Genomic DNA, 23,546 nt, shown 5'->3' on the forward strand with positions numbered 1-23,546 from the left:
TTAGGAGTTGCTTGTATATTTCACTTGGGATCAGGCTCTTTTGGAAAAGTAAAGGGTCTTTGTGAAGTTTCTGCATTTCATAGTTTATCTCATTAAGGCAGAAGTCATGGTGGTGGATGCGAAGAATGTATTTGGGCTTCTCTTAATATACTTGTTTGGATCCTAAGTGGAGTGATAAGCGGTAACATTCAAAGCTGGGTTCAAAGCAGGAAGAAAATCCTATTTCAAACAAGTGTACAAATGATGCAAGTCAGGATGTGATTAGTGAAATGGTATTTCAGAGAAGGGAGACTGCGATCAGCCATGTGGGAGTAGGAGATAAGAGGACAGAGTTTTGAAAAAAGCAAATGACAGCAAACGAAGATACAATAGTAAAGGGGGTGGAGTATGAAAAGCCACAGGACTACAGATCAAAATACCCTCTCTGTGTGATCCTAGTCAAATCACTGTCAAATCTGGTGCCCCCTTTATTTCCATCTTTTTTTTTTTTTTTTTTTTTTTGTGGTACACGGGCCTCTCACTGTTGTGGCCTCTCCCGTTGCAGAGCACAGGCTCCGGACGCGCAGGCCCAGCGGCCACGGCCCACGGGCCCAGCCGCTCCGCGGCACGCGGGATCCTCCCGGACTGGGGCACGAACCCGTGTCCCCCTGCATCGGCAGGCGGACGCTCAACCACTGCGCCACCAGGGAAGCCCTAGTTCCATCTTAACGCACCCCCCATTTATTTTTCTTTTAGACAATTGCATTAGCCTTTTAATTGGTCTCTAGTCACAGCTGCCAGTCATTCCTTAAACTAAGCCACTCTGCAACTAGAATTACCTCCTTAAAACTTGAATCTGATTTCCCAACTAACTCCCCTACTGGAAAGAGTTGATGATGTTCCTGTTGCTGACAACCACCCTGGCTACAGCTCCAGATCCACCAGCTAGGATGGCCCGGCCCCAAACACAGACACCTTATGCTCTCCTCTTCAGCCCCCGCACCCCCACATACTTTTGGACACTAAAACATGAACGTTTTTTTTTTAATCACCACACGTCACACTCCTAGAATGCCCTCCCCTCCTCCTCCATCTGGCAAACTTGTATTATCCAACAATATTCAGCTCAAGTGGTACTTCTTCAGTAAAATCTTTCTTATCCTTCCATAATAATAATGAATTAAATATTTCTAGATCGCAGGAGGATTTTTCTTTCCAAGACTTTTCTGGAATGTCCAGGCCTAATGGATGAGCAGCCTTTTTATTGGCAGGGTATGCTTCAAAATAAATTATCTTCTTGGTCTCCCTGGTGTTAGAAAGAATGGTTATGTGTGTTCTTGGGTTATTCTCTTTTCATGAATGTTTAAATGACAGAAATTAGGAGAAGGCTCACATTTTACCTGAGACAAAAGCTCACCCTCTTTTGTACTTGCAAGTTCTCAAAATGTCTCTTGCTGGAAATCTGTCTAAGTAGGCTTTAATTTAACCATGGTAAATTAAAGCTTGGAACTTCAATCTTCCAAGAGCATCTTTTCATCATTTTGAAACCAGTAAAATCTCCCTCCTTGTATTCACAAGTGTGTCTGACGGAGCAAAGAAATTTAATAGTCAATCCCATGAGGGTTTCATTAAATCAGGAAAAAATAAGTCGTGGAGCCAGATCCAGTTCAAGTGATAACTCACAGCATAATGTTCTGTTTCTGTAGGACTTTCCCTTTCAACTCTTTAATCTCATTGTAACTCACATAAACTGCAGTCTTAGACTGCCATCCTTAGACTTGATTCTGATATGGTGAACAAACTCAGGAAGGTATTTTTTTTCATTGCTGTCTTCTTGTTTACAATTATTAGTTGTTATTGAATTCATCCAAAGTTCTTACCCTACCCCAATTCTTCTCTCATCCCAAACAGGGCCATTATTAGATTAGATCATGTTTAGGCCCTAAAATCTTCACACAGCATGGCAGGTGAGCAAGTGGAAAAGTGATGACCCTTGCTTTCTGAACTGGAAGCACAAGCATTACATAGTTAAAGGGAGTTCCTCTAGATTTCTGAGGCAAATGAGGGAAGAGCTGGAGAAGGAAGGGCTCTGATACAAGTGATTAGATGAAAGGCAATTCTTTGTCCCATGTCAGGTGGTTTTCTGCCTGATGTGCATCTTGTCAGGCATAAATGAAGAAGTGCTGTGGTCATTGAGAAGTATTCCTTCTCAAGGCTATCTCTTAATAGCAATAAGTTGTGAGAAGGACCTTCCTCTTTCATCTTAGTCTCTTTGTTTTTCAAAATCTTTCTGTGGTAATTCAGTAAAATGGCAACTCAGCCATCCCTTTGTAATTACACAAGGAAAGGTTTGTGACTAATTATTTCCTTTATTCAAGCAGCATAAGGGTAATTTACCAAGAAGGCAATATTAGGCAATGGTTCTCAAACCTGATAGCATCCCAGCTCCAGCACGGATCTTGCTGTGTGAGGACTCCACGCTTGACCCTAGGCTCTCAGATCTCTGGAGGGATGGGGCCTCAAAGGCTACTTTTTAAAAGTTCGCCAAGCCAGTTAGATGATTAGTTATGTTTAAGGACCCCTTATCTTGTGGTCTCTTGCAAGGCTTCTCAAAGTCACTCTCCCCTGGGGAGACTGTAAAAAGTAGATTTGATGTCCAACCCCAAGGGATTCTGATTGCTGTGAGGGGTCCAGAAATAGACATTTTAATAAGCCCCCAGGGTGCTTCTGAAGCAGGTGGCCAGTGTGCCTCATTTTAAGATATGCTGTTCCATTCAAGGTTTAGCAAAAAGGAAGCAGAAGGGCAAAGATTTGAGAGGCTCAGCGGTTTCTGGTCCAGGGTCAGTTCCAAAAGTCTTCCAAATGCCATACCAACCTGTGTCTGGACAGCCCCAGTGCCAGAGAGAGAGTGAGAGTGGAGAGGGTGCCTGTCAGGGATAGGGTGGGTTTCCGGGTGTATCTTGCTCAGGATTAAGATGGGAGAATCTCAGTTAAAAAACACAGGCTAGGGCTTCCCTGGTGGCGCAGTGGTTGAGAGTCCGCCTGCCGATGCAGGGGGACACGGCTTCGTGCCCCAGTCCGGGAGGATCCCCCATGCCGCGGAGCAGCTGGGCCTGTGAGCCATGGCCGCTGAGCCTGCGCGTCCGGGGCCTGTGCTCCGCAACGGGAGCGGCCACAACAGTGAGAGGCCAGTGTACCTAAAAAAAAAAAAAACAAAAACACAGGCTATACAGATGCTCATCCCCTCCCTCCTGATATATTTCAACAGCTCTTCCTTAGTCTTCTTGCCTTCAGGGTCTCCCTGGCTTGTCTGTCTCCCTTTTCCCAATTTGATTCCAGCCCCAACTCCCATAGTGCTGTTAGAATGAATTTTATAAAAGGTAAATTGTGTTTTTCTCAGTGGCTTAACAATCCTCAAATCTCTGTAGCTTCAAACTCTTCTCAGTAATTTACCCATACCAAATCCAGACTCTTCAGCAAAGGATCTAATGCTGTTTTTCATGTCGCCTCTTTGTACGTTTCCACCCCCACCTACCATCTCGATTCACAGAGCGTAAAGAAACGCCTTTGCCTGCAACATCCTTTTCGTGACTGTTTGGTGGACCTTAAGTTAAAATGTGAGCCAACCTGTCAAGTCTTCTATGACTATTCCAAGTAGAATTATTCTTCCCTCTGAATCTTGTACATGCCTGTACCATAGCACCTATTACTCTATATTATATTTATTTATTTTAAAGTCTAGTCTCCCCAATAGACTTAACCATGTTTTAATGTTATTATCATTAATATTAATAAAAGTAAAAGTAATAATAGTAGCTGGTAGTAGATAGACATTAAAATAAAATACATATGTGAAGAAATACACAGAAAAAAAAAGACCTTAAAAGCCCAGTTAGGGGAGGGAGGGTGGGAATTGTTCATGGTTATTATGACCAGTTTAGGCCCTGGTCACTCATTATATCCCTCCCAGTGCTTGAGGCCACTTCATCCTTTCCTGGAGACTCAGCTTTGCTGTCCCCTGGAAGCACAAGCTATGTCCCAGTCCTCACTGAAGACAGCAATTTCATACCCTCCAGACTCCCAGCCCAGCCTCCAGAGCATCAGTGTCTAGATTCTGGTAATCGGGCTTCCTTCTTATTTATGGGACCCAGTGCCTACTTTGCAGACTACACGGAACTCTCTGCCTTACTCAAGCAGCTGGGCCTAGTTATTGTTAATCAGCCTCCTGGTGGAGACCCAAGTAGTGCCCTGTGATCCTGCTACCTGTGTGGGAGCCCCACCTGACCATGCCTGCTTGCTTAGATCTCTGAATGTGCTAGTCTGATGCAGTAAAAATACCAGAGCTGACACATCAGCTTTGTTTGGAGATACCTTCTGGTTAAGTTGATGGTTAGTCCATCATCGACTTCCATGATCCATCTAGTTTTCACAGGGGCTAGACAGGTAGGTAAACTGAATAGAGATATGATGGGGACCCCAATCCCTGCATTGATGCTGATGTTAACATCCACAATCCTTCTAGGAATGCAGTGTTATTTATGTTTTACTGTCTTGGTTGCTGTGGAAGCTGGGGCAGAGGACCCAAGAGACAACATCATCAAGAAAATTTAAGGAGATATTTCAATGTGTTCAATATATATGGTGAGTATTGTAACTTCTAGCATGATATACATTGGACAATAATTTATGGAAAATAGAATAACACTGGGAAAATAAAATTTCAATATGGCAGACAGCATACAGAGAAAATGAAAAGAATTCTGTTTTGATGCTGGTTGAGTTAGTATCTGTGTGAATTAGGACAAGCCATACAACATATTGGGGATCTATTTTCTCATCTGTAAAACAAAGAAAATGTACTAGAACTGGGACAGCAGCATAATTCTATGATTTTTCTTATTATTTTCTTGGTGTTATTATAAAACTGCAGTAATTAAAGGAAACTAGGAGGAAAATTAAGAACAGTAAACATTTTAAGAATAGTATATTTTATAGTCCATAAAGGATAAAAGCACATTTTTGTAAAAATTAACTTAAAAACATCAAAAAGTTGAGTCTACATAAGACGTAAAATTATCATATGCCTTCTTTTATGTAGTTAGATTTTTTTTTGTTTGCAGTTCCAAATCATGATATTAGGCAAATATCCATCAATTAGAAGGAATAATGTACTTTTAAGAAGATCTGTTCATTAATGTTTTATGTTCCAAATATCTTTGCAACTATGAAATAGTGGGTTGAACTTTGGACTACTCTTCAGTGATTCTTTTTAATAGAATGCTATTTTTGAATAAAGACAATACATATATCAGAATTTTTAAAATTCATGAATATTAGGAACTGAGAATGTGCCATTGACTCGATTTAAAATAGTCTATGCTCTGTAGCCCTGAGGCACTGAGAAGTATGTCAAAGGACAAGGAAAAAAGCCATCTAGAAAAAAGTGAGGACAATGTCCCTGAGTGTGATTTGGAAAGAAGCAAGAATGACATTTGCAGAATTTGGCAAGATAACTAGGGTAAAGAGCAAGAACTGGAATAGCTGTTTCCAAGTTTTAGGGCAGTTGGCAATCAAAACCCTGAAGAAATTTGGATGAAGGGAAATTCCACTTTGGCATCCCTGGGAATGCTTAAGTGTATAGTCTTGTCTGTTAATATTATTGAAAAATCTCTTCCTTTGGCTAAAGTAGGAAAGGGAAAAGAAACACATTTTATAGTAAAACTCAGACACATTATGGCAAAGTAAATTTTTTTTTAAAGGAGTTCTTCATATTAGATATTTTCCCTAAGCCAGAACTCCTTTCTTTGATGATTTAAGAAATAAATAATTAGGAACATTCTAAGGAGCAGAAGTAAATATGTTCCAGGGAATATCTTGGGAAAATAACACATATTAAAAATATAAGCTTCAATGATCATTTGAAAAAGGACAGGCTTCAGTGCATAAATAAATTTACAACCTCCAAAACTTATAACGAAAAGATTGTAAGATTAAAAGATTTCTCCAGGGGAAAAAGGGAGACAAAAGAAATCCTTGAAAAAAAAATCAACTCATGTCAAAGTAATTCATGGTTCTTTACACACATACTAGTGGTTAATCCACTCAGAAGTAATCAAGGGGTTGATTTTATTTGTATTAGATGAAACTGTTGCTACCTGGAGTTTTTCATTTACCAATATCGAACCCTAGTAGCAGTTTTTAATAGAGTTGTTCGAAGGAAGTTTTCAGCATTTGTATTCATTGATATGTCTTTGAAGAATGACTGATGCCTTTATGTAAGCGAAACAATTATTCTTGGTAGAATTCTTGCAGCTTCGTGGTGTACACAACCATGGGAGGGCAACGAAAGGGCACATGGTCCCAATGGTCACCCTTGGGCATGGAGATCATAATGTTAGGAAACACAATCTACAGTTTCCTGAATTTTAAATCAGATTTTATGCTAGATTTTTCTCTCTGTTTCTATGTTAAAGGAACTCCAACGCAATAATCAAAATGCACTTTTGATTATTATATATTCATTGCAGATTTACACTTAATTTGATTAGGGTACTTAGTTCCCTGACTGATAAACACACTCATGCAACCCAGTCTCTTAATCTGTGTAAGGCAATCTCTAATATTTATACACTAAAGGGAATAAGCATTCCAAGAGGATTAGAATCATAGTAAGTTTTTTAATCCCAGAAAAATACAATATTTCAAACTTGCTTCCTATACTAACTAATAAATTATCTCCATTGGGAGTTATAAGAGCAAATTCTCAACTCCCCAGAAGGCACAAATGGAAAAACCACACTTTGTGAGCTCTTGATTGGTATTGAGAGAATAGTTATGACCAAAGAATAATCACTGTAATTTTCCTGCCTCATTATTTGGAAAGCAGGTGAAAATACATGACTAAAGATTGGATACTCCACCTCTCTCTGACTAGAACTTGAAAATGTCTCACCATCTCCCCTAAGCCTTCTGAAGAGAAGTTGCTTTAATGTCCTTTACACTTTTTTTTTTTAAAGCAGAAGACCATGAACACTGTACAAAATATTACTTATTTCTCCATCCAATTCATTTACCTTTCCTAAGCCAGGCCCTTGATGATCATGGGTAGACAGCCTCATACTCAAGTTTGTGTTCTGTTGTCTACTCACCTTGTGCCCATGTTGACTATTTCAAATGATAAGTCCCATTGAAAACAAGCCCCATTTTGAGCCAATTCCATTGAGAAGAAATAGGTAATATCATTCACTATTGGTGGGAGGTTAAAGGGCATAACCTCTTTTGGGGGCAATTCAATAATATGTATCATCATTTAAAATGTGTATACCCATTGACCCTTCAACTCTATCTCTAGGCATTTATTCTACAGAAATAGTAACACAAATAGACAAAGATACATATGTACAACAATGTTTACTAAAGTTTTTTTTTAACTATGAAAAGTGGAATTATTGGTTAAAACATGGCACATATGTAAATGGCATACTTGGCAGCAAATTTTTAAAAATGAGATGGATTTATATTCATTGACATGAAGAGATGACCATGGTACATTACTAAGTGAAGATGACAGTTATGGGAAAGCATGTATGTACAAAGTCTTGACGTATCATCCAGTGTCTTTAGTAAAAATTCATACTCAGATTCCATGTGTTTGTTTGCATGTGCCTAGATTGAAAGAATATTCACTGAATCACTAAAAGAAATTATCTGGAGAGTGGAACAATTCCTTTCTCCTCTATATCTATATTGTTTGAATTTTTATATCAAGCATATATTAATTTTTTTAAAAAACATTAAAATATTTCCATTTGGGGAGGAAAATTTATCCCGGTGAGAGGAAAGGAGGATAAACATGGTATCATGCTAATGGTATCATGTTCTTGAGAAAAAAAATGTCTTGTTCTGAACCATAGATTCAAAACTCAATCAGTCAATCCTCAGTCAATTGATTGATTGATTCAGTCAATCCTCAAGAAAACTCCTTTTGAATTCCATGAATTTCTGTGCTCTCACGACTGAACTTTCACTCCAGAATCATTGCTTGGAGAAAGCTCAAACTTTTGAGACTTCTAAACCAAAGATGACTGAAAATAAGACTATTCTTCATTAGAGAAAATTTCCTAATTCTTCCCACCCCAGAACTCACATCCCAAGTACGTGGTTTGTCTTCTGGTACTTTATTATTATTACTACTACTTTCAGTACTAACTGACTCATGTCGAGTTAGCTAGGCAACATATAAAATATCTGAAATTTAAGATTGCTAACTTAAACAATACCATCAAATATAGCTTCCCAGTTTTACAGATGAGAAAGCTAAGTGTCAGAGAAATTAGCTAGCTTACCAAAGGTCACAAGCTAGTGAATAGTGGAAACAGAATTTCAACATGTCTTAACTCCAGAGCTCATGAATCTTTCTTTTATATAACACTGTTTATAAGGCAACCAGAAAAAATGTCACAAGTATGTTAGTGTTCAAAAGTGAATAAAAAATGTAACATAATGACAACATTTTAAAGAATGATCGTACCTTTATAACATAAAAATCATTATCAAGAGTTTTGTAGCAGGGGTAATAATATCTAGACTTGGAAAATCTTGGCAAACCACTGAATAAGTGCAGGAACGCACATTTCACCCAGTGAGAGAGGATTTTCGTCAAGAAGGAAGTTAACACCCAGATGGCAAATATAGTTCACAGATTCCTGACATTTGTGTTCTTTTACTCGATCAGAGTTCACTGGAGTGAAGTCCCAGAGGAAAAGTGCCTCCCAGAAAGAATACTCAGTGTTTCCTTGTAATCAAAATCGTTCTTGGATGGATTGCTCCTGTTTTGTCTCTGTATCAGCATCAAGTCACAGTTAACACCTATTGTGGCATCTGCCACTATGTGATGGTTTCATTCTAGTACGTGATCCTCATTTTGTCTACAACCTCAGGGTACCCACGTATTCATCTCAAGCATGCTCTCTCACTTTCCCTTCCTCTCTTCTCCTTCGTTTCTTTATTCTTTTCTTCTTTTTCTATTCCTCCTCCCTGACCTCTTTTTCCTTCTTCTCTCTCCTAAATATTATTTTCCTAGTGCCTATTATGAACCAAAAACTATGCCTACTGTCAGCCAGAAACACTCTGGATGCACATCCCTCCTCTTCAGGAAGCTCGCAATCCTCATGTGCCTTCTCTGCTTGTTTTATTCATTCTTGTGCCACAGCATCAAGCACAGAGACTGGTACTTATTAGACATTTAGTGAATACATAGCTGAATGTCTTCTTTGCCTTTAGCCCTATTTATGTAATTTAAAACACAATATGGGTACAATTTAAAAAGCACGTAGAATGTAACTGGGCTGAGAGATTGGTAAAAGCAAGGATATGAACAGAAGTTTGGAAGAGACAAGGTGTGCTCTTTACTTGCAGATTGAAAAGAGTTCCTACAAGCACAAGTTAGTTTACATGATACTACAACTTCAGGGAGCCAAACCGGTTCTTTTGCTCCATGGTTTATCCCCTACACCTGAATATTTCCCCTTGACTCTGTCGCAAACAATTTTGGGGAGTTAATCAGGATCATTTTAAAAGATGTGAACACTTTTAGTAATGTTAAGATATTATCGGTCTTTTATACCTTAATATGATCAAAATCAATCTGATTGATTTCCTCCTAATTCAACACTGAACTCTATAGAACTACCAAGTCATACAGAGTGCTAAGCCTGGGTATCCAAGGAGGAATAAGATACAATCCCTACCTCCAAAGAGCTCACAGCCAGAGGAGAACAAACTTAGGTATGTGTATGTGTGTTTCTGTCTCTCTCTGGACATTTTCTTGGTGATGTCTTCTGGTTCATTTGTACATTCCTTTCTGGTTTTCCTAGTTAATATTTTCACTTTTGCCTACAGTCAATTCTTCATAATGATGCTTGCTTTATTACATAAAGAAAAAGTAGGGCACACTCTACATTCAGAAAGTGCTTTGCCAGCTCTTTAGTTGGTTCCCACTTGTACCTACTACACTTTGGAGGAAGCATCCCTTTTATGAGAAAAAGGGCAATTGAAGAAGTTATGCAACACACTTGAAGCCACAGTACAACTCTGTAATTAGCCACTACCTTCTTAACTGACTCATAGCCTACTGGCTTACTCACTCTTTTCAAAACCATCACTGTTTTGAAGTCAAAAAGTCAATGATTAGTCACTGTGAACATATGTTCAATGAATGGTACACAAACTAATACAGGGTTACCTTTATATTGCCTCTTAAATCTAGGAAATGTAGAACGATTCTCATATTAAGCGTTCCCATCAGTCTGTGGGGAGAGAGAATCAAGTGAAATATGCTGAATATTTTTTGCCAGAATTTCATCTTAAAACTCTGACAAACCTTAAAACATTGGTAATGACAATGCATTAATATAGGAAATTTGCTTCAATAAAAGGAGAGCCTTGCCATGAACTCTTCCTTAACCTACCACACACATGCCGTGAAAACACTCCCTCTCATTGTGGCTTTGTCTCTACTCCTTATTATCCAGTGATTGTGTATGTTTCCTCTTCAACTTAAAAATTGTCAGAAAAAATACGCTCATTTCCTCCAAAAGAAATAAACACAGGCAAAGGTCATAGGGATACATTCCATGGAAGCTGTCCATCATAGAGCAAAGTGCAAAGCAGCTGGTCTGAACTAGAGTCTGTCCCCCCAAGTCAGCACTGAGGGTCTGGGGCCACAGTCCCCATGTCCACATTTCCAAAGCAAAGTGAGACTCTGTTCCTTGAAGACCCCTTCCCACAGCTCAGGGGAAAGAGTTTGGCTTCGTATGTGCATTTTAATGCTATATTTGAATATTCATGAAGAAAAGCATAGTCCTGTCTGTGGGAGTTCCTTTCCTAAACAAAGGCAAATTTTCTCCCACGTGCTTTGTCTATGGGAACCAGGCTCTTCCAGAAGGAAGGAGCTTCCTATACCCCTCTTATATCATTTCTCAATTTCTTCCACTGTTTTTCCGCTATCTCATTGCCATTACTTTTGATCAGCCCCTCGCCATCTCTTAACTCTCACCTTGTAAGTGAATTTACATCTGCTTACTCTACCCTTTATAATCCACCCTTCCCAGTGCCACTATATCTTTGTAAAACACAGATTTGAGCCCACTGCTTTGTTGTTTTAAAACTCATACACAAGCATTAAGCATGATTATGTACCCTAAATCCATACCTCATTCCTTGTGTTAATTAATGCATTAATCCAGCAAATATTAGGTGAATGAGTAAGGTACTAGGAACTTTAAATCATGAATGGGATAAAGTTCAGGATGAAGGGAGGTTAGGAATCAGGGGGAACTGGGTATGGAATGAAGGTATTGCTTATCTTTTACACAGTATATGCTAATAAAAGATGTTAAAAGTGTTAAAAAATTTAGAAGAGCAGCAAGAGCCTCTTGTGCAAAAAAATTTCCATATTAAGATGATTGTCAAAGCAAAACATCTAAAAAAGGTTTTATATTGTATTGTACTGTGGTCCCAGGCTGGTAACTAGAATGGAAAGTTGGATCATTAAGGAGAGGCAGAAATCATGTGTTATTTATTATTATACTCCCTCACCACAACTAGCCTAGTGTCTTGGACATAGTATGTTTGAAAAAAAGACTTTGTGAAAATTATTTGCCAAACTATAAACCTAGTTTATACATTGAAACTAGGTTTGAAAATATAAATAGTATAATACCTACTAGTTTTTAAGAAAGGATGACCACTAAAGTTTTGGTTAAATCTGAATTCTCTTCCTTAATACAAAGGGAGAATATTCTTTTTACCCCCTTCATTCTTTTTTAGAAATTTTTATTTTTATATTGGAATATAGTCGATTTACAATGTTGAGTTAGCTTTTGGCATACAACAAAGTGATTCAGTTATACATACATCTTTTTCAGATTCTTTTCCCACTTAGGTTATTACAGAATATTGAGTAGAGTTCCCTGTGCTATACATTAGGTCCTTGTAAGAGAATATTCTTTAAAAAGTGTTGAACCCAAGGTTGTATAAAATTAAATGTTTTTTTAGTGTGATTCTCCTTATTATATACCCCTTTACTCACACAGCAGTCCATCAGACTCTGTGGTGAAAGGTGATGGTTATTTGATGAGGGAATGTTCTATCTTATCTATGCAGAAAGAGTAAGTATTAGGAACTGAGATGAAGATAAATTATGGAGGAACTAGGCAGTTGCTTGTATTCCCAGTTACCCTGCAGAGCAGATGCATAAAATATGAGGTGTGTGCCTCTGCTTTAAATTTCTGGACAGCTTATTGTCTAGAAAGAATTCTCTACCTTACATGATACATAACTTAGTGGACTTGTGCATAGAAGAATATTAGCATTTCACAAGATGTCTCATGTATTTGGAACATAAATTGAACTGTATTTAAAGATAGCATCTCTTCAAGTGAGTAATTCTGTCGAGCCTATTTTGTTATTCTACACAATTGATTTCATGAAATTCCTTCATGTAGGCTCAACTACCCTCCCACATCTTAATTCTTTCATTGCCAAGGCCCTTTACTATATATAGGTTACTACGATTCCTGTTTATATGAAATCATTAAAGGAGCTAATGTCTGTTTATAGAAAATCTCAACTCTACCATTTCTCCAACAATGATCAGGCACTAAATATGTCGACATAGGGACATGAAGATACTGGTCCACAGAAATATTCTTGAAGTATTTTTACAGGAGTGTTGCTGGACTCTCACTAGCCCACCAAACTAGTTTTTCCTTCATGCATTTTATTGAATACTTGGTTACTTGATATACATCAGTGAAAATCTAGATGAAAGCCCCTGCCTTAATGGAGCTTAGACTCTTATCACCAGGAACATATATCTGTACTTTGGTCATGGTTTATAGGAACATATATCAGTGCTTTTTCATGGTTTACTGACGGTGGTCATGTTTGGGTAAACTTGTCATGAATGGGTATGAAACCAGCAACTCCTGCTATTCCCTGTGTCTGGAACATTATTTTCTCTGGTCTTTCCATGGCTGTCTTTTTCTCATTGTGCAAGTGTCAGCTCAACTGCTCACCTCCTTTGACTGACCTTCTTGGACTGCCCATCTAAAGCTGCCAACCTTCACAGCTGTCATTATATCAGATTACCCTGTTCTGTTTTCTCTGAAACACACAGCTGAATTGGTTTATTTATTTATCTCTTTGTATATTATATTCTCCAGTACTAGAATATAAGTTCCATGAGAGCAAGCAAATGCCTGGTGTGGCTTGCTCATTATTGAATCCCCAGCGGCTAGTAAATTACGTTACATGCCAAATAAACAAATGGACCTTGCTGTTGTGGTACTCTAAATCAGCACTGCCCAATAGAAAAATATTGTGAGCCACCTATGTAAACTAAAATTTTCTTGCAGCCACCTTAAGAAAGTAAAAAATAAACGGGTTAAATTAATTTTAATAATATATTTTATTTAACCCAATATGTCTAAAATGTTGTCATTTCAACACACCATCAATGTAAAAGTTTTTGATGAGATATTGTACTTTTTTCCATATTGTCCTCAAAATTTAATGTGCATTTTATACTAACAGGACACCTCCACTCAGATTCTAAATTTTATTTTGAAATGCTTCATAGACATTTACATTTCATAAAATTTATAGTTGAAAAGGTAGATTCACATATTCAAGTTCTTTCACATATATTTAAAAGTTTTCCAACAACTGAATCAGGATCATTTCTTACATTTTAATTAAAATTGACTAAAATAAAAAATTAAGTTTCTCAGTCATATTAGTACATTTCAAGTATTCGAGAGCCACATGTGACTAGAGACTACAGTATTAGACAGTCCATCTCTAAAAAAATGTTTAGGCCTTCCCTGGTGGCGCAGTGGTTGAGAGTCCACCTGCCGATGCAGGGGACACAGGTTTGTGCCCCGGTCCGGGAAGATCCCACATGCCGCGGAGCGGCTGGGCCCATGAGCCATGGCTGCTGAGCCTGCGCGTCCGGAGCCTGTGCTCTGCAACAGGAGAAGCCACAACAGTGAGAGGCCCGCGTACTGCAAAAAAAAAAAAAATGTTTAAATTGCAGTGTCACAATACACATGATATATGTTCAAATATGATAATCATTTGAAAATCTGTCTGAAGCAATTTGTTACTAAAAGTAAAACATCAACATATATTTTGAAAAGTAAACCATTATTTACAGACTGGGAGAAAATATTTTCAAAAATATTTCAAATATTTTCAAAAAACAGATTCGATAGAAGAATGTTATCCAAAATGTACAAAAAGCTCTTAAACTAAACAATAAGAAACAAACAACACAATTTAAAAAATGGGCCAAGGACTTTAACAGACACCTCACCAAAGAAGATATACAGAGGGCAAGTAAGCATGTGAAAAGGTGTTCCTCATCATATGTCATCAGGAAAATGCAAACTAAAACAATGATACCACTACACACCTATTAAAATGGCCAAAATCAAAACACTGACAACACCAAATGCTGCTGAACTCTCATTCATTGCTGGTGGGAATTCCAAAGACCTTTTGGAAGACAATGTGATAGTTTCTTGCAGAACTAAACAAAGTCTTACCCTATCACGCTCCTTAGTATTTACCCAATGGGTTTGAAAACTATGTCCACACAAAAACCTGCATGTGGATGTTTATAACAACTTTATTCATAACTACGAAATCTTGGAAATAATCAAGATGTCCTTCAGTAGATGAATGTATGAATAAACCATAGTATGTCCAGGCAACTGAATATTCTTCAGTGCTAAAAATAAATGAGCTATTAAGCCACGAAACAATATGGAGGAAACTTAAATGAATATTATTAAGTGAAAGAAGTTGATCTGACAAGACACATACTGTATGATTCCAATTATATGACATTCTGGAAAAGGCAAACCTCTGGAGATAGTGAAAATGACAGTGGTTGACGGAGTTGTGGGAAGGTGGTGGGAGTGCCAGAGAAAGATGAATAGGCAAAGCACAGAGGATTTTTAGGACAGTAAAAATACTCTGTATGATGTTATAAGGATGAACACATGTCATTATACTTTTGTCCAAATACATAGAACATACAATACCAAGAATGAACCCTCAGGTAAAATACGGACTTTGGGTGGTTGTAATGTATCAGTGTAGGTTCATCCTTAGTAAAAAATGTACCACTCTGGTGAGTGATGTTGATAACAGGGGAGGCTATGCCTGTGTGGGGGCAGGGAGTATGTGAGAAATTGCTGTAACTTTCAATTTTGTTGTAAATATAAAACCTCTAAAAAAATTGTCTTAAACACAAAACAAACTAAAAACAAATGAAAAAGTAAAAGCCATTATTAATTTAGAACACAAAGTTATCCCTGCACGAAGACAGATGATTTTTATTTTCTTGTTCAGTGAATTTATAATAGCAAGTCTACACGGAATGATACACCACCCACAGTCTATGTATCTATGCAACAGTCCAGAGTGAATAAACATTATTACTGCACCATTAACATAAGCAACAATTAAAAACTACTATTGTAACATGACTTTATCAGTTTTTCTTAGCAACTTGCTTGCCTACAGAAAATCCTGTCCTTTGCAGAATCCTCTATCTCAACCATTTCTGGGAAGCCCTTAGGATACTTACAAATCAATCGTGTGCTTGGCAGATACTGTTCAATGGAATACACGGTGTAGTGATACTAAACACATCTATAGTATTTTAATTTCTTGTTTTCTTTTCTAAAGTCTGGGTGTGCTCATGGGAACTTGCTGCCTATGTGACGATCTTCCATCATTCTGGTATGGAGTAGGGGGTGGGAGGGACTGAAAAATATGGTTACTTTAGAAAAGCATTCTCATGAATTATTCACTATGTAAACGAAGGAAATTAGATTTTGATTGCTTGTGACCACCCCACTTCTGATTGTTTTTAAGTAAAGCAACACCATTTAGATCTGGATAAATTTAGAGCTTATAATATAGTTCAGGAACTGGATGAATTTTCTCAGTATGGGGAGCACAATTTGGATTGGTGTCTTTTTTTTTTTTTTTTTTTTTTTTTTTTTTTTGCCGTACACGGGCCTCACACTGTTGTGGCCTCTCCCGTTGAGGAGCACAGGCTCCAGACGCGCAGGCTCAGCGGCCATGGCTCACGGGCCCAGCCGCTCTGTGGCATGTGGGATCTTCCCGGACTGGGGCACGAACCCGTGTCCCCTGCATCAGCAGGCGGACTCTCAACCACTGTGCCACCAGGGAAGCCCGGAGCCTAATTTTTAAGAGGTCTGTGGAAATCCACACTATGCTCTCATTTAGGGGATGGAATGAGTGAGGTTAAATGATCATTTATTAATTAAATCTGCTGTCCAGATTCCTGGTGGATAATTGAATTTACTTTTTCTTTTTCATTCTTACAAAACATTTGAAATGAGAAAGCTGGGGTACTTTACCATTACTTGGCATTTGTTACAGAATTAGAACAAAAAAAAATCTTAAAATTTGTATGGAGACACAAAAGACCCTGAATACCCAAAGCAATCTTGAGGGAAAAAAAATGGAACTGGAGGAGTCAGACTCCCTGACTTTAGACTATACTACAAAGCTACAGTAATCAAGACAATATAGTACTGGCACAAAAACAGAAATATAGATCAATGGAACAGGATCGGAAGCACAGAGATAAACCCATGCACATATGGTCACCTTATCTTTGATAAAGGAGGCAAGAATACACAATGGAGAAAGGACAGCCTCAATAAGTGGTGCTGGAAAACAAAAAGAATGAAATTAGGACACTCCCTAACACCATACACAAAAATAAACTCAAAATGGATTAAAGACTTAAGTGTAAGACAAGACACTATAAAACTCTTAAAGGAAAACATAGGAAGAACACTCTTTGACATAAATCACACCAAGATCTTTTTTGATACACCTCCTAGAGTAATGGCAATAAAAACAAAAATAAACAAATGGGACCTAATGAAACTTAAAAGCTTTTGCACAGTTAAGGGAACTGTAAACAAGACGAAAAGACAAACCTCAGAATGGGAGAGAATATTCGCAAATGAATCAACAGACAAATGATTAATCTCCAAAATATATAAACAGCTCATGCAGCTCAATATTCAAAATGGAAACAACTCAATCAAAAAATGGGCAGAAGATCTAAATAAACATTTCTCCAAAGAAGACCTTCAGCTGGCCAAGAGGCATGTGAAAAGCTGCTCAACATCACTAATTATTAGAGAAATGCAAATTAAACTATAATGAGGTATCACCTCACACCAGTTAGAATGGGCATCATCAGAAAATCTACAAAAAACAAATGCTGGAGAGGGTGAGGAGAAAAGGGAACCCTCTTGCACTGTTGGTGGGAATGTAAATTGATACAGCCACTATGGAGAACAGTATGGAGGTTCCTTAAAAAACCAAAAATAGAATTACCATACGACCCAGCAATACCACTACTGGGCATATATCCAGAAAAATACATAATTCAAAAAGACACATGCACCCCAATGTTCAATGCAGCACTATTTACAATCGCCAGGTCATGAAATCAACCTAAATGCCCATCGACAAATGAGTGGATAAAGAAGATATGGTACATATATACAATGGAATATTACTCAGACATAAAAAGGAATGAAATTGGGTCATTTGTAGAGATGTGGATGGACCTAGAGACTGTCATACAGAGTGAAGTAAGTCAGAAAGAGAAAAACAAATATCATATATTAACACCTATATGTGGAATCTAGAAAAATGGTACAGATAAACCAGTTTGCAAGGCAGAAATAGAGACACAGATGTAGAGAACAAATGTATGGACATCAAGCGGGGAAAGCAGGGTGGGGGGTGGTGGTGGTGGTGGGATGAACTGGGAATTGGGATTGACATATACACACTAATATGTATAAAATAGGTAACTAATAAGAACGTGTTGTATAAAAATAAATAAATAAATATTTTTAAAATACCATTACTTATTTTGTTTTAATTTCCAGGTAATTCCTGAGACAGTACTGCCCCAAAGAGCCTTTGCAATTACTTAAGAATATACAAGATAATTCTTATGTTCCTCAATTCAAACGAACCACATAATTGTAATTTTAATAGAAACTCCAGAAATGGGAGTCAAAATTTATCCCAAGATAATTACCCTGCTGTACTCTACACTGTGATAAATATGTATGAAAATAATAGGAGGAAATTCAATTCACTGAATATTAAACTGTCAAAATAGAAATATTTAAAATATTCTGTAACGGTTAAAAATAAGTTGTACTCTAAGTTCAATGACCATTTGCCAGGAAGAACCAAAGTTGAGAAATTTCTATGAAAAACATGACTCAAAGGAAAAACCGCAGAGTCTGGCAATGAAGGAAATGATCTGATACCATTCCCAATTGGTTATTCCTAAAAATCACTTGTCCTGGGTATCTTTAAAAGGAAGTTTTCTGGACTCAGAGGGTAATAGCACCTTCCTGAAAGCTGCAGCTTCTTTCTCACCTTGAAGAATAATTCTAGAAAGCTCCCAAAATGTGTGATGCATTTGTAGGTACCTGGAAACTTGTCTCCAGTGAAAACTTTGAAGATTACATGAAAGAAGTGGGTAAGGAAATACATTGGCTGGGTTTATAACTTTTTCTCTGGGGAAGAGTGCTTTGTGGCTGTTTTTCACTCTGGAAGCACTGGCCAGACATGAAATTCTGCTTTCTATATAGAGGCGATAAAAGTAACATGTGTGAATCATTTGTTTCTAGAAACATTCTAGATGGAAGTCACAACTAATGCTTCCTTAAGGTGAACTAATATGAAAAAGGGTATAAATGGAATTGTTATCTTGTACAGAAATGCCAAGATTTTATTTGATTGATAAACTTGAGTATCTTTGGTTTACTTGACTCTCTGTCTCTTTTTATTGATTCCTTTTGCATATAAAATAAGCAATAACTTGGAAATAAAACTGTATTTCCTAGCATGCAATAATTTCCATTTGAAACTGAAAGCACTGCATTTCTCATCTTAATGTAATTTTTTGAGTAATGTATGTTAGCCAATTGTTTTAAGGTCCATCCATTAAAATGTGTGGTTGTTTTATGGGAGAAAAAGTCTCAATTTCAGAAAATATGTTCCTTAAAAGTCTTAAATATTTGTTTGATTTAAAATTATATGGGATGCCATAGAATTATTGATAATAGAGGCTTTCAGGTTTTTAGGTTCTGGTAACATTGCCTGTGTGTTCCCCAGATAATTACAAAGTTAAAGCAAAGGAGTAGAGAGGCAGTATTTCACTCAGGCAGCCACGACCATGCATTATCAAGTTGTATCCAGGGGTTGCAAATTGGGGAGGGATTTTTTTTCACAATATCTTTATTAGAGGTTATGATTGAATCCCTAAATCTCAAGACTTAACCTTCTTCTAAATCTTATAGTATATTTTTTGCTTGTGTATAACTACTGTTTTCCTTGTTTGCAGACAAGAGGGAAATCAGGGACTTCAACATGAGTGAAACCTAGCTTTGTAGAATATCAACTGGTTGTAATTCAATAAACTAATTAATATGCACTGATACAGATATGTCTGTATTTGAGGCTATTTACTATTTTTAGAAACATTTTACACTTTTAGTATTTATATTTAAATTCTTATACCATTGTGTTTTAAAATGATAAGGTATTGATGATAATGAAAGATAATAAGATACCTCCTGAAATTAGCTTCTCTAGTTGATTACCTTCAGTCAGCAGGTATTGTTTTCAACCGTCAAATGAGGACAGAATCAAGCCAGTGGAGAGAATGATTTTCATAAGCTTGGCCAGTCTGGAACCACACCGGGTGTTGCATCCATTCACTATGTTGACTCACTCCATGTATTTGAGGTTATTATATTTTGTAACAGAGACAGGACTTGCTGAAACAGCATATTATCTTCCCACTTGTTGCTGCTTTCGGACGGGGAGCTAAATCAGAGCTTCGGTATTGCTTGTTTTGTACGATATTTGCCTCCCTGATCCCCACTATTCCTAAATTTTGGTATCTATAAGTAGTCAAAAAAGTATTGTAGATTTATGCACATGCATTTAAAAAATACAACACATCTATAGCAGTCGTAAATTATAATTTATGCAGCGACAGTAAGTTACTGCTTGCTGTCTACATTAGCTTGTAAATTGTTCGTCCCATAACTGCCACACATCCCAAAAAATGCACTCCTCTTTTTCAAAAAGAGGATTTTGCCACTTAAGTGATTGGGAATCAAAGTATTAATTTCTGAACTTACTAAAATAGTGATTTCTTAAACTTTGAAGTTTTCACAATTGATGCCTAAGCCCTCTTTAGCACCTTCTATAGTTTATTGGGAACATCACCATTCTAAAATGTTATGCATGCAGGAAACATTTTGACTTTTGGAAAAATTAATCGAAATCTTCATTTCATGGTGGAGTAATTTGGAAAAGCCAAGAAAACTAGCCTTGGCAGCAAATGCCATGAAATGTGAATTTTGGACACCCAAACAGATTAATTTTTTTTTTTTTTTCTTTGCGATACATGGGCCTCTCACTGTTGTGGCCTCTCCCGTTGCGGAGCACAGGCTCCGGACGCGCAGGCTCAGCGGCCATGGCTCACGGGCCTAGCCGCTCCGCGGCATGTGGGATCTTCCCGGACCGGTGCACAAACCCGCGTCCCCTGCATCGGCAGGCGGACTCTCAACCACTGCGCCACCAAGGAAGCCCCCAAACAGATTAATTTTTAATCGAGTAACTGTATAGTGGTCCCCCAAATCCTATTGTCTTTGACTATGGATTAGATCACTTTTGTTATCTAAGAAGGAAAGGTAGAGATTCCCAAGTGTTTCATGAACTGAGTAAAATGAGAGTGGCTGCCCTCATGGTTAAGATGGCCAGTTATTTCGAGAGTGCAGTGACTTTTAAAATATGTATGTCTCACAAGACTTAATCTTTGTACATATTCTTGTGGAAAATTAATAATGGGTCTCCTAAAGACTTGTATCTGAAACCCGGAAGTGGAAATTTAAAGAACAGACTTACATCTAATTGTGCCTCAGGCGTTCTTTAAGTATTAGCCTACTTATCTGCAGGAGATGTTTACATAAGACCTTTAAGAAACTCACTGGAGTCTTTCACATTTTATGCACACGTGCACCCACCTACACACACACACACACACACACACACACACACACACACACACACTACTGATCTTTCTTAAATAAAGATGTGAGAGAAAATTGTAAACTTGACATTTTTCTTTTCCCAACTATAGGAGTGGGCTTTGCTACCAGGAAAGTGGCTGGCATGGCCAAACCCAATGTGATCATCAGTGTGAATGGGGATGTGATCACCATTAAATCAGAAAGTACCTTTAAAAATACTGAGATTTCCTTCAAATTGAGCCAGGAATTTGAGGAAGTCACTGCAGATGACAGGAAAGTCAAGGTGAGAAATAGGGAATTGGAGCAGAGTAAACGCTGGTTTCTAAATGACCGCTGCCTACAAGAAGCCATTTTGTAAAAGGAGGAAACCCATTCCACCGTAAGCCAAAGATCCTTCAATATTTAGCTGGTGAATTTTCTCCCTTTCTATAAAATGGTCCTTATTAGTCTAAAAAGTGATTAACATAATTTATTTGTCATACCATATGTATATATATATAGTATTTGAAGTGAATTAAAATAACGTAACAGTGTTAGAGAAGGTTTATAAAAGAGTGGGAAAAAAAGGTAAAAATCACCTATGATTCTACTATCTCAACATAAATTTATTATCTATATTCTTTCACAGTATTTTTTTCAAGTGCATTTTTGTATAATATTCTGATCATAATATACATATAATTTTGTACGTTGTTTTTGGCACTCATTGTTTCCTTGTTGCAACATTTTCTTGTAATTTAAAATTACTAATTACCTCAAAATATTCCTGCAAATAAAAGTGCTCTATTTTTTAATTTTATTTTCCTCCATCATTATAATCACTTTTTTATTATGCCCGCAGAGCACCGTAATCTTAGATGAAGGTGCCCTGGTGCAGGTGCAGAAGTGGGATGGAAAATCAACCACCATAAAGAGAAAACGAGTGGATGACAAACTGGTGGTGGTGAGTATCTTCTGGCTACTTAATTCTAGATTCTACTGCTAGGTCATCCCATAATCGTTATTCTACCTAGAGAAACAGATAATTGTCCTTGTAGAACAAAAGGTTAGTCTATTGGGATTACGGTTTCACTCTGGCAATTATCCTTCATACTTTTAAGCTCAGTGTAGGTATACTGCCCCCAGGAAGCATTCCCTCATCCCTCTCAATATGAACCATATTGTATTGTGCATTTATAATTATGTTTCTCACTCACCACATAGATTGTAAGATTCCTTGAGGGCAAGACTTATATCTTCTTGATCTTTATATTTCCCTAGCTTATTACAATATCAGGTATATAATAAGAGCCCAGAGCAAATATCTTTTGATGAATATTGTTTCCTTCCCAACACTGAAGGAGACAATAAACAAAATATAAGTGGTTTAGTCCCAGGGATTTACCAATAATTTTTTTTGTGCCTAGGAATGTATCATGAATTGTGTCACTGCTACCAGAGTTTATGAGAAAGCATAAGCCAAAGGATATTGAGCTGGACTGAAGTTTGCATCAAACTCTATGACATTCTGTTGGGTGTGTTGTCCAAACATATATTATTTCCCACTAATTAGCAATCAACTAATTTTCCCCCAGACTGATTTTATTCGATATGGTTGTGTTGGTTAAATAAAACTTTTTAGATTTATAAGGCTGTGTAATGATTTATTCATTGTGCTAGATAATTTCTTACTTATAATTTAGTGAAGGAAATAGAAAATTGTATTATTGCTTTATTTCTAGTACATGATTTTTAAAATAATAATCCAAGATGAAAAAAATAATAGTGAAATTTCCACTGTCTTAGGTAGAAAATGATAAATATGTGCTATTACTGAATATGAAGTCCTTCTTTAGCATAACTACAGTCAAGTAATAATTTCTCAGAGACCTAAGGTAGTTTCAAATGTAGTGAAATTGTCCACAGTCAGCTGGCCCAAGTACTGTCATTTCACATATATCTGTCCTAGAGCATTAAGACAGAGACAAGTGTAGTAGCAATGCAGAGGGTAGAAAAAGATTTCTAGGCTATAAGTTTTAATCTGAAAAATTATTGGTAAACCAAGCTACCCCTGGAATCTCTCAAGAATTAAGTCCAAATAATCCCATAATGTTTATTCCAGAAAAGAGGTGACAGGCTTGTAATGATGCAAATGTTCCTGTAGTCATTTCCAAATTTTTCTTTTATTCTTACCAGTGGAACTTTTTATTCAAATAAGATATTGACTATGTTCTGGAACTTTCTATTCAAATAAAATCTCCATAGAATTCCAATATATAAAACAAATAAAAATGATAATAAGACCTCCCAGGTAGGGGTGTGTGTTCATTTGTGTGTGTGTGTGTGTGTGTGTGTGTGTGTGTGTGTGTGTGTGTGTGAGTGTGGGTGGGTGTG

At 37.3% G+C, this 23,546-nt stretch overlaps 1 protein-coding gene across 1 annotated transcript; it reads left to right on the forward strand.

Moving 5' to 3' along the window:
• Positions 1-18,481: 18,481 nt before the first annotated feature.
• Positions 18,482-22,753, forward strand: LOC307176071 (fatty acid-binding protein, adipocyte). The gene is made up of 4 exons (XM_079901824.1): positions 18,482-18,607; positions 21,284-21,456; positions 22,015-22,116; positions 22,580-22,753. The coding sequence occupies exons 1-4, from the start codon at positions 18,535-18,537 to the stop codon at positions 22,628-22,630; spliced, it is 399 nt and encodes a 132-aa protein (XP_079757950.1). The 5' UTR covers positions 18,482-18,534; the 3' UTR covers positions 22,631-22,753.
• Positions 22,754-23,546: the final 793 nt, after the last annotated feature.

This window comes from Stenella coeruleoalba (genome assembly GCF_951394435.1).
Source record: "Stenella coeruleoalba genome assembly, chromosome: 17".
NCBI classification, from domain to species: domain Eukaryota; kingdom Metazoa; phylum Chordata; class Mammalia; order Artiodactyla; family Delphinidae; genus Stenella; species Stenella coeruleoalba.

Coding starts and splice junctions, on each gene's coding strand:
- LOC307176071 (XM_079901824.1), top strand. CDS start 18,535: ATGTGTGATGCATTTGTAGGTACCTGGAAACTTGTCTCCAGTGAAAAC. Junction 21,457..22,014: donor CAGATGACAGGAAAGTCAAG/GTGAGAAATAGG, acceptor TTATGCCCGCAG/AGCACCGTAATCTTAGATGA. Junction 22,117..22,579: donor TGGATGACAAACTGGTGGTG/GTGAGTATCTTC, acceptor TTTTGTGCCTAG/GAATGTATCATGAATTGTGT.